Source organism: Neofelis nebulosa, chromosome 4, assembly GCF_028018385.1.
Source record: "Neofelis nebulosa isolate mNeoNeb1 chromosome 4, mNeoNeb1.pri, whole genome shotgun sequence".
In the NCBI taxonomy this organism is placed as follows: Eukaryota; Metazoa; Chordata; class Mammalia; order Carnivora; family Felidae; genus Neofelis; species Neofelis nebulosa.
In genome coordinates, this window is record NC_080785.1 from 7,699,851 (window position 1) to 7,711,987 (window position 12,137).

General features: G+C 45.9%; 1 protein-coding gene across 7 annotated transcripts in view; it reads left to right on the forward strand.

The window, feature by feature from the left end:
• Nucleotides 1-4,968: 4,968 nt before the first annotated feature.
• EZH2 (enhancer of zeste 2 polycomb repressive complex 2 subunit) overlaps nucleotides 4,969-12,137 on the forward strand; it is a 65,109-nt gene continuing 57,940 nt past the window's right edge. For 4 of the 7 annotated variants that reach the window (XM_058723942.1, XM_058723949.1, XM_058723947.1 and 1 more), the window contains exon 1: nucleotides 5,187-5,322. Coding sequence is in view for 1 of the 7 variants with exons in the window: in XM_058723955.1 (XP_058579938.1) it covers nucleotides 4,984-5,148 (165 nt within the window). In the remaining 6 variants the exon portion in view is untranslated. Of the gene's footprint in view, nucleotides 5,149-5,186; nucleotides 5,323-5,810; nucleotides 5,931-12,137 lie in introns of those variants that run through there. The other 3 variants (XM_058723955.1, XM_058723945.1, XM_058723944.1) reach the window with 3 other exon arrangements.

The following is a 12,137-nucleotide window of genomic DNA, read 5'->3' on the forward strand; positions in this document are numbered from 1 at the left end:
CAGAATGAATTGATATAAATGCAAGGTCACAACATAACTTTTTCACCCTAACAAGCTGTAAGCCCATTCTCAATGACCAATTCTCAATCACGAGTGGGTGTCTGTTGTAATCACACGTAAACTTCTACCTAATCTCCCCACGTACCTGCCTTGCGTCCACATACTCTCCCGTTCATGCTCTTGGCAAAGGCCAAGTTTTCCACTCAAACTCCAGGACCGACACCTTATCACCTGTTCAAGGTCTGGAGCCCACCCCCTTCCAACACAGTCTCGTTAATCTGTTGTCAATTAATCTGCAGGCCCCGATAACTAGGGCCTAAATTGTTGCTGGAAAAGTTTTCCTCCTCACAAAAACTTACCACCTACTTCGAAAGAGGACTTCATACCTCCATTTGATCTCAGACTTTCTAATTCAGTTCTTCTTTCCAGTTTCTCTCTCTTTTTAAATGTTTATTTTTGAGGGGCGCCTGGGTGGCTCAGTCGGTTGGGCGTCCGACTTCGGCTCAGGTCATGATCTCGCAGTCCGTGAGTTCGAGCCCCGCGTCGGGCTCTGTGCTGACAGCTCAGAGCCTGGAGCCTGTTTCAGATTCTGTGTCTCCCTCTCTCTCTGACCCTCCCCCGTTCATGCTCTGTCTCTCTCTGTCTCAAAAATAAATAAGCATAAAAAAAAAATGTTTATTTTTGAGAGTGAGAGAGAATGAGCAGGGGAGGGGCTGTGAGACAGGGAGACGTAGGATCTGAGGTAGGCTCCCGGCTCTGTGCTTTCAGCACAGAGCTCCACTTGGGGCTCAACCTCATGAACCGTGAGATCATGAGCTGAGCTGAAGTCATCAGCCTAACCAACTGAGCCACCCAGGCGCCCAGCCAGTTTATCTCTAACTCAGGCAAGACCCTGAGGGTGAAGCATCCCCTGAGGGGAACCAAACTATCCTTTGTAGCCCCTGGGCCAGCAAGACCCCGCCTGTGATTGACCCCAGGACAATGATCCGACTTGACCTTTGCTGCCTGTACTCAACGACCCTTGCTCCACCTTTTCCTTATATAAACCCGGAAGTAGTTTCAGCACTTTGGAGCCAGTCTTTGAAACGCCAGTCTTCCCTGCGTTGGCTTCACTGAAATACACTCCTTTCTTGTTTCACCACTGCTCATCTGTCTTTGGATTTTGTCAGCAGTGAGTGGCCAAAACCAGTCGGTTTGGGACCCATGGGGCCAGGTGCTTGTGCACGCCTGCACCCGGCTACCACGTGACATTGCTACTTGGTTTTAAAATAGGCCTCTCAAACTCACTGTGTCCCAAGCCAAACTCTGATCTCCAAACCTCCATCCCCATCAACCCCTCCTGGTCCTACAGCCCCTGAAGCGTCCAACTCAGTTATGACTCACTTGCTCATCCACAGGCTTGCTTTCAACCTCTTTTTTTGCATCCTATATCCAATCTGTCAGCAAGTCCTATTGCCTATTTCTTCAAAATACATCCAGAATCTGATGTTTTCCTACCAGTTCCACTGTTACCACTCGGGCTCCTGGCCACGGTCACTTCTTGCCTGGATTGGTAGGAGAGGCTCAGAGCTGCTCCTCTGGTCTGGTCCCTGCCCCACGACTGGCTACTCTCAACACAGCAACTGGAATGCTCTTGTTTTAAGTGCTGCCATCACCTTTCTGCTCAAAATCCTCTCCCTTAAGTAGAAAGTAAAGTCCTGGGGCACCTGGGTGGCTCAGTCGGTTGAGCGTCCGACTTCAGCTCAGGTCACGATCTCGCAGTCCGTGGGTTCCAGCCCCTTGTTGGGCTCTGTGCTGACAGCTCGGAGCCTGGAGCCTGCTTCGGATTCTGTCTCTCTCTGCCCTTTTCCCTGCTCCCACTCTCTCTCTCTCTCAAAAATAAATACATGGTAAAAAAAATTAAAAAAAAAAAAAAAGTCAAGTCCTAACTAAGGTCCTCAGAGGTCCTAAAAGGTCTGCCCGTGCCCCCTCACCTCTTCTGCCTCGGTCTCCGGTCCCCTCTCCCTTCCAGTTCCCAAAACACACGAGGCAGGCTCCCCCTTGGGGCCAGGCACTCACCCTTCCCTCTCTGTCAAGTATCTCTTCCAATGTCCTTTTCTTGGAGAGGTCTTCCCTACCAAGCTATTTTAAAATTACTGCATTTGCACTCAATTTACTCCTTTCGTGCCAGGTTTTTTGCCATATCCTTGCCATTACCTCACATGCCACATCGTTTGTTTTTTGTTTGTTTCTCTTCACCAAAATGTCAGCTTCACCTTGGCAGGGATTTTTGCCTTGCTCACGTTGAATTCCTAGCACCCAGGACAGTGTCTTTCAACTACTAAGCTCCTCCATAAACACTTGTTGAATGCAGAGTGAATAAATGAAATGTGTAGGAAGTAAATCCCATTCATGGGGTAGAAAGGAATGCTCTGTGATGCTAATAGCCTTAACTTTGCACTTGACCTTCTCCCGTTCCCCCAGGAAAACCCTGGGGATAAATTGTGCGCCTGCAGTGATAGGCCCTTGGGAGTATAAAGCAGAGGTAACAACACAACTTCGGAGCTGAACTGCCCAGTTTTGGTTTGCTCCCATAACTGAAATAGTGCATCTCTGTCTTCAACAGAGGACAGAATCACCTGCCAGGGGTAGTACAGTTGTAATCTGAACGTCTTTACAGAAACGAAAAAGCTTCGGGACTCTCACCCTTCACATTCACCTCGTGTTCAGCCTGGCTTTCTGTTTCTTTAAGCCCCCACAGTAGCTACTATTCCCCCCCCCCCCACTCCCCCCCCCCCCCCCCCCCCCCCAGCACACACACATTTTCTTGCTCTCCCTGCTTGGAAATCTTCAGAAAATTCTTCTTAGTATTGACCACAAAATACCTCCCTCTCCCAACTTTCCTGTATATGTCCATATACAAAATAGAATTGCAGCATACTGTATGCCCTCCATATATAATGAAGTTCTCTTGCAATGTTTGAAAATTATCCCCTTCTCCTGCCATCACCGTGACCTAAAATGTCTCGCTTACCCGAATGTCAGCACTGAACGAAGACAATATTGTCACCCATTGGCATCCCTACTTCCTGGTCCAAGTCAGCCTGCATATTGTATTGAACTTAAATATGTACCATATTATAAATATTATAATACAGCCCCACTTATTCTCTAAGCTACTCCCTTATTCTCCCAGTTGGGGCCCTCCCCTTTGTTATATTCTGCGAGTGGATGTTTATTCCCATTTCCAGTGCCCTCCCTGCCTCAATCTAGATCGTATGCTTTCTTCAGTTGAACTAAAATTTCCTTTTCGGAGTTTTGGTGGGGGAGGGGTGGGAGCGTTTTGATCTAACATCATTCCTTGATTTTAAATGCCTTAGCAATTCATATGCCGTTTCACACCATGCTGGATGTATTTAGATATGGCTTTGATTTGCATTCTGATAATCTGTTAATGTAATTTTCTTGATTTTTTCTTTCAATAATGTCCAGATTGTTTTAATATTTAATATATAAAGTACAGGTAAAACTAATGTGATAAGCAACTTAGGGATGAGTAACTTTTGAGGTTTGAATTGCTGTTTAATGAAGCAATTGTAAATTGCTGGTCTAGATGAAGCTTTTTGCCTTGAAATATGAATGTGTTGGTGACTGTTGGGTATGATAGATGGGATTTTTACATTATTTTACGGTTACATCTCAGGTACATTAACTCTTGCACTCTTCTTGTAATGTGTTCATAATTTTGCTTTTATTTGGGCACACGATTGTTTTCTCTGTGGCTCCCCTGCACATGTAATTCCAACACTGAATTGGTTCGGAATACATGTGAGGAATGGGATGGTGATTTAGGAAAAGGGGAAAATTACGGGTTAAATCATCAAACGAAGAATTATGGCCACAGAAAACCCTTAGTCAATTAAAAATACAACAAACACGATTTCTTTAGGCTTTTAACTCAGCAGTTCATAGTGGACCCTGTCTGAACGCACAATATGGGATCCCAGTTTACATGGGTGATTATTTTCCCGTGTAACTAAAAATAAATTCGCACTGATCTTAACTTCACTGACAGATAAAACCAAAGGGGAGCTTGTGTCCTCAACCGAATCCTCCTAATTCGTCTGGGTCGAGGCGGGTTTAGTCCCAGACCATCTTGTAGTAATTGAAAAGTGTTGCAATTATCCTAACGTTTTCCAGGGGCATTAGCAGGACGCAAGTGAAACACACTCATCCTTGATAAATGATTCTTTACGTTGACACGTGCACTGGAAGGCTCCGAACCAGGCGTCTTGAATGCGGAATGGGAAGTAGCTGTAACGTCGCTCTTGCCCCGGTCTCTCGGGCGATAGGCACTGCGGGCTCCAGCAGCCAGAGTCCCTCGGGCCGAGGGACCCAGCGGACAGAAGTAGCGGGCAGGTCGCTCGGGCGGGCGGCTCGCGGCTCCTCGCCGGCCGCGCGCCCGCCCGCCCGCCGGCCCCCGCTCCGCGCGCGGGGAAAAGAGCGCGGCAGTTGAAACCGTTACCACCCCCGAGTTTTTGAACTGGTTCAAACTTGGCTTTCGGCCCCGCCCCGCCTCTCCGGCCCGGGAACTCCGAGGCGGCGGTTCCCGCCAAGCGCCGCCAGCGCGCCGTCCCGCCCTCCGGCCGGTTCCCGCCACCCCACCCTCGCCGCCCCACCCCCGCCCAGGCTCCGAGCTCCAGGCTCCGGAGGCGCCCCCGTCCCTGCCCGCCTGCCCGCCGCCTTCCAGAGAGGCGCGGTGCGTTCAACGAAAGAACAAAGGAACGGCGCGGCGCTTCCACTCGGCGGCCGCGTCCCTCAGCGCCCGCCCGCGCCCGCGCGCACGCGCCGCCCGCCCGGCCCGGCCGAGTCCCGCGGGCGCCTCTGCGTGGGGCTGGCTCGGCGCCTCCGAGCCCGGCGGGCCCTGTGATTGGACGGGAGCCCGCCTCGCGTCCCGCCAATCGGGGCGGCGCTTGGTTGGACTGGGGGGGCCAAATAAAAGCGATGGCGATTGGGCTGCCGGGTTTGGCGCTCGGTCCGGGAGCGTCCGACACCCACTGGGACGCAGAAGGCGGTGGGGCCCCGGCGGCGGCGGCGGCGGCGGCGGCGGCGGCGGTGGCGCGCGAGAGCGGCGCGCGGGAGCGGCGCGGGCTGGGGCGCGGGGCGCAGGTAACGCGCCGCTGTCGGGCCGGCCGGCCGGCGGGGCGCTGGAGCCCGGCGAGGGGCGGCGGCGGCGGCGGCGGCGGTGGTGGCGGCGGCGGCGCCGGGACATCCCCGCCGCCGCGTTGCCCGGCCGGGTGTCGCCCAGAGCGGGCTCTCCCGAGCGCCGCTTTTGGAGGCGGGGTGAGAGGAGACCCCTCGGCAGGGGGCCGCGGGGGTCGGGGCTGGCCCGCGCGCCCCCGCGAGCGGGCAGCGTCGGACCCCGGACACCCGAGGCGGGAGCAGGGGCGGGTGCCCGAGGGGGGCGTGCGGAGGGGTCCACTCGCGTGCCCGCCCCTCCCGAGGCGCCGGGGCTGGGCTGGGGGCGCTCCGGTGCCCGGGGCGGGCTGGCCGCCGGAGCCCAAGTCTCCTTTGTGTGGAGCGTCGCGGCGGGAGCGCCCGGGTGGGACGGGACACACACAAGTTGGTGGGACCTCGCCGCCGAGTGCGCACTCAGACAAAGGACGGACTGTGTCTCGGGGGAGCTCGGCGCGAGAAAGGGGCAGTGACACCGGGCCTGACAGCAGGCGGGAGAGGGGCGTGGGGAGCCCGGGCCGCGGGCGCGGGTGGGCGGGCTCGGCCCCACGCCCCCTCCCCGCGCGCGCGCAGGCTCGGCGGGGCCGCGGCGGCCGGGACGGCGTGCGGAGACGGGACTCGGAGGAGCCGCGCATCTGACGTTTCCCCCGGAGCCGCCTGAAACCTCTCCGGACCGGGCAGTCCCGGGCCGCCTTCGCCTCCTTGTCTGGCTTTCGGTTAAGTTTTCGGGAAGGGTCGGGCTGTTCGCCTCCTTTTTGGTTTGGCTCGTTTGGAGGGCTTTCCGTCGAGTTCCCGCGTCCTCGCGTACCCCCTTCCAACCACCAGAAAGTCCGTGCCACGGGGTCACTTTTTGAAAACGGGAGAAATTGAGAAGCACGGTATTTTGGAAAACTTGGTGAACTCCCGCCCAGGGAGTTCCCACTTTCTAAAGAATCATAATCTTAAAAAAAAAAAAATTTACAAGCTGTTTGGGGCAACTTGTGTGATGCGTCCGAGAATGGCGACAGGTGCTAACGAAATCAACTGTCATTTAGGAAGCGATTACTCCCCAAATCCCTAGGGGTTGAATGAGGATGAAAGGTAGAAATAGTTGACGAAAATAAAATGCTTATGACAAATGCGCATTTAGATGATACGCCTTGCAATTTCTTATTAATTGGTTTTATTTTCCGTGAAGAATAGCTTTGGCGAGTTAGAAAAGGCTGGTTGCAGAAATGTTTGTTGCCTAAGAAATTGGATGTGTGCTGTCCACAGTTAAGCCAAACTTCCTTTGTTTATCAGGGTCTTTGAAACTTAAATTCATTTGGAAATAAATATCTGTGTTTGGAATTTAAAAATATTTTACTACAAGGTTTACTTTTCTTGGTTTCAAAGATGATCGCTTTAATTTTATGGCGTTTTAATATTACATAAAACACCATTTAAAAAAACCTTTGGAAAACTCATGCTGGTACAGTTGGATATGCTTTTATGGGTTTTGGAGTTTATTTTCCATTACTCTTCATTTATGAGCATTAGCAATTAGATCATATTTAGGAATAAAATGAACAGGTGTTCAAACACGGCTTGTTTATTGATAAGCATTTTCATTTAATTGCAAATAAAATTAAGATATATTTTGATTTTCTTTTCATAGTCTCTAAGTTGGGGATAGATGATAGCATTCTAGTCCTGGATATAAGGAATCCTGTCTTTTTGGAGGTGCATTAGGGTATGTAATGTTTAAAATCTTGGAAACACTTAGAAAAATTGCATCTTCGGTTCTGATTTTTTGGAAGGTGAATAGATTCAAAGAAAAGGAATTCAGAAACACATAGGCACTCTTCTGATTTGTGTTCTGAGAAAGATCTAATGTGCACCCACTATTTTTTTATGGTTTCATAAAAATGGGAGACAAAGAAATGCAGTGTAAAAGTCTTTATTGTCCGTATTTTGCCGTGTTAGACACCACTGAACAGACTTTCCAGGGTTGAGATTATTAAATAATGTTTGCATTTAGTTGCTGATAATTGTATATTAAAAAATCCTGATAGTTTTTGTCTGTCGTTACATGCATTACGCAGGTTTTGGCAGAAATTTGGATCTTTTGGGATAAATTCTAGTTTTTCTCTTGTGTATTCTGTAATTGATAATTATTATCCTCAAACTTGCCCCAAGATTTTTTTTTAAAAAGCCTTTTTGGGGAGCTGGCTTAAAGTTTTTGTTTTAATTTATTTCTGGTTGAATTGTGAATGTATACAAATCAGTTTTAAGTAGCACTGATTTAAAAGAAAACAACAACACTTGTTGATTTAGGTCCCCCCCCAAAAAGTTTTAATACCTTCATACCAGCTTTGCCTTGCATGCGTATATATAAGTAATTGTCTTTGTATCAGCCATTCAAAAATTTTAAGCGGATTTCTCCAGGTCACAAGTTTTTCTAGGATATCTTCTATCCCTTGAACTGGTATACTCAAGGAGTGTGAATTAATTTCTGTATTGGTCTAAATAAATAGTGATTAAGAAAGTTGATCTGCTTTTTAAAAACTGACAAAAGTTTCTCCAGTGGTTTAATGTATTCTGGGGCCAATGAGAAATGGTTTATGGATTTGCCTTGAAGTCTTTGTGTCAGTACAAATGATGAAGACATTTTCTGTGAGTTGTGAAGGATTCTGGACACAGGTGAGATCTTTAGTAGAGCCTCCGTGGAGAGGAACAGCTCATTAAATTCAGGGAAGGGTTCACAATGAGAGGATACCTTTACCTTCTAGAGGCCTTCCCTGAATTCCCAGGCACCCTTGTGTTCCACAGGGCTTTGTTCATACTTTATTATTAAAGCATGGATCAGATTGTATTGTAATCACTTGTTTATGCATCCGTCTCCCTCACTGCACTCTAAGCGCTTTGAGGCAGAGGCTTTTCTTTGTATACCTAATAGTTGCTAGAGAATAGCGAACTATCATTTTCATTTCAAAATATGAAAATAATTTGACAAAGGAACTTTTTGCAAAGCACATAGGGTATGTTAATCCTTCCGTTGTGAACTTTGGGAGGTGTTTTTGTCCCTCTTTGAGAAGCAGTGATTATAAAGAAAAATAATTGTCAAGGTGGATAAGTTCCAAGGTTTCTCCTAGTTCTAATACTCGAAGACATTGAAAATTGTGTATCCTTTAGGTATTCCATTGGTATTCAGATTTGGTATTTCAGGCAGCTAGAGAGAAACTTGATGAATGTCTGGGTACCTTGCATACACTATCTGCTTAATTTGATTTGATGTCAGTATTGATGGTCCTTGTACAGAAATAAAAGGAGGGGAAAGTGTTGGAGACAGTAGTAAATCTTTTAATTGAAAGGTGTCTAGTTAAATTGATGAGTTCTTTATCGAAATACTTCGAGGTGGGTTTTGGAGCTAAAACTGAAGGAAGTCGTGCCAGTGTAATTACAGATTATTTACTGGTGTAGCCTCTTCATTCTTTTAAAATGATAGGATAAATATAGATTAGCAAATCCAATAACCTCTCAAAAGGCATAGCTGATAAGTTTCTAAGATGGTCCCATATCTTGCCACTATACTACTTAGTACAAAGATATGACAAAAACAAAGATGAAAAAAGACATTAAAACACCTGCTGTTTGCCAGATGCTTTATTCATTGGCTGGTTTTGTTTCCTATTGTAACATTTACGTGAGATGCTTTATTTTTGATTATTGTTAAAACCACCCTGCATCCATCAACCTGAATGGATAAACAAATGGAGGTATACGCATACAATGGAGTAGTACTCAGCCGTTAAAAGAGTGACATCCTGCCTGACACATGATACAGCAGTGTTGATGAACCTTGAAAACAGGAGGAGGGTAATAAGCCAGACACAAAAGGAGAAAAATTGTGTGATTCCGGTCATGGGAGATACTGAGAATTGGCAAACTCACAGAGAGAAAGGAGAATAGATGTTTCCAGGGGCCGAGAGCAGAGGGGAGTTGGGGAATTAGCGTTTAATGGGTACACAGAGTTCCTGTTTGGTATGATGCAAAACTTCTGGACGTGGATGGTGGTGATAGATAAGCAGCATTTTGAATGTGCTTAATGCCGCTGAATTCTACACTTAAAAATCGTTAAAACATTAAATTTTGTGTATATTTTACAATGGGAAAAAACTAAACAATGGTGATAGCATTGCACTCTGCAAACCTTTACCGGTTAAGGAAACTTTGGTCTAAAGGGCTTAAGAATTTGTCCAGGATCATCCAGCCTAGGGATTTGTAGTCAGGATCCAAGTTTAAATTGTTGGACTCCATATCATCTACTCCATATTATCTGCTGGTCTCCTGGATGATTAAAGACTTGTTGGTCCCAAGAAGAGAGTTTATTTGACTTCATCAGAAAGGTATATTTAAAAGTAGGTAATTTGTAGTTGTCTGGGAGGTACAGTCTGATGCCCTAGACAAACTAAAAGATGTCTTTGCAGATTTCTTTCTCAGCCAGAGCTTGAATGGTGTTTGCTCTAGGGAGGAGTACGGTTGAGTTTTAAGTGTGGTCTGTGGAGTCACTTTGTTTGGGCACAAGTTGTTAAATGGTTGATTTTTAGTTATTGTGCCAGTATTGATTTTGAGAATTAATACACTTTCTCATGAATGGAACTAAACACTTAGCAAGTTGAAATAATGTGCTAAGGACCTATAAGTAAAGAATATGGTACTACATATGCTTTATGTTAGAAATGTCTATTGCTGGGGCGCCTGGGTGGCGCAGTCGGTTAAGCGTCCGACTTCAGCCAGGTCACGATCTCGCGGTCCGTGAGTTCGAGCCCCGCGTCAGGCTCTGGGCTGATGGCTCGGAGCCTGGAGCCTGTTTCCGATTCTGTGTCTCCCTCTCTGTCTGCCCCTCCCCCGTTCATGCTCTGTCTCTCTCTGTCCCAAAAATAAATAAAAAAAAAAAAAAAAAAAAAAGTCACATAATCTTTAAAAAATAAAAAAAATAAAGAAATGTCTATTGCTTCAGTAATAGGTGTTCAGTTTAAAATACTGAAACAATTTAGACTACAAAGTGAAAGCTTTCTCGATCCTTCCAATTCTAGTCCCTACCCGTAACAGTTTCCCCAACTTTTCAATGTATTCATATGAATATGCATTTATACATAAACTTTACAAGAATGGGATCAAGTTCTTTTGTCTGAGAACAGCTTTTTTAGGTCAGTAGAGACCTGTTCTTATTAAAAAATAACGGATATTTCTTTAGTGCTCACTGTGTCCTTGGCACTGTGCTCAGTGCTTCTGTTTATATATTTTATATAGATATCGCAATAATGAGAAGTGCAGAGGGCGGGTGACAGCTAGGTAGCGGTAGCCTAAGGGTTTGGATTTGCACACTTTGTTTTCAGAGTTATGGTCTCTCACTTCCAGCCTGGGTTTTGTCTGTTTTTTATTTTTTTGGTAGGGCCAATGAACTGCCAATGATTTTAGTATTTCTTAGAGTCTGAAACAACAACAAGACTCCCAAAAAAGAATTCGCAAGGAGACTGCGTGTAGCCTGCTAAGCCTAAAATACTTCCGATGTGGCCCTTGATAGAAAAAGTGTGCCGTTTCCAACACTGAGCTATTAGGCCGTTTTGTTAAGTAGAATACATCGTATTCCAGTTTATGAATGTGTCATCACACGGTAAACCAGTTGTGATGGACACTGTTCTCTCCTCAAGAGAACATCTTTCTCTATCTTTGATCATTTGTGAGACCACTTTCTACAAGGAGAATTGCTGTTTCAAGATTATGCACAGTTCAAGTTTTAGTAGACCTTGTCAAGTTGCTTTCTGGAAAGGTACCAGTTTTTTACTTTGAAAAACCAGCTTCATTGAAGTATAACTTACGTACAGTAAGATGAACACATTTGAAGACTACGGGCTGCAGAGTTTTGACAAATGTATACATGTGTGTCACCACCACCTCTGTCAAGGGGTGACGCTGGTGTCTTCAGAGTTCTTTTATGGTCTTTATACAGTCATTTCCCTCTTTTGCTGCTGATCCCATTTTTCTCGTTCAAGAGTGTCCTAAAAACGGAGTGACGCAGTGTATTCTCTTCTGTAACTGGCTTCTTTAATCCTGCATGTTTTTCAGATTTATCTATGTTGTTGCCTGTTGCAGCAACAGGTTTCTTCTTCATTTGAGTAGTAGTCCATTGTGTGACTGTACTGTTTTTTTAATTCCTTTACGTGTTGGTGGACACATGGGCTGTTTCCAGTTTTTTTGGCTATTAATTCAGCTGTTATGACCATTTGTCATATTTGCGGACACATCTTTTAAATTCTCTTGGGTAAATACCTCGTAGTGGATTGCTGGGTCATACGGTAAATACTGGTTTAACTTTGGAAGAAACTGCCAGACTCTTTTCCCACGTGTTTGTGCCATTTTACATGAAGGGTTCTGGTTCCAGTTCCAGCTCCGTGGGTCTGAGTGCACTTGGTCGGCCCCTAAAAAGTGTTAAGTATCTCATTGTGGTTTTAATTTAGATTTCCCAGGTGATCAGTGATGTTGAGTATCTTTTCATCTGCCTCATTGGCCATTCGTGTACGTTTTTTTGATCAAGACTTTTACCCATTTAAACTGCGTTTTTTTGTCTAAATGAGTTGTTGAGAGGTCTTTGTATATTCTTGGTACACATTCTGTGTCATGTATATATTGCAAATGTTTACTAAATTTTTTGCTTTGGTTTTTGTGTGTTACTGACAATGTATAGGTCAAGTTAAGAATTGTTAATGCTGGAGGCATAATTGTTTAAATTCAGTTAAATTATGTGAAAATGAATTTATTCTTATTCCACAAGTCATTTAGTTCTTACTGTAACAAACTGTTACGTGTTTGCAGAGATCTGAAAATGAAAAGGATATTATTTATGCGAATAATATTAGGTGTGTGGCATGGGGGATTTTAATTTTTTAGTTTTTTAATTT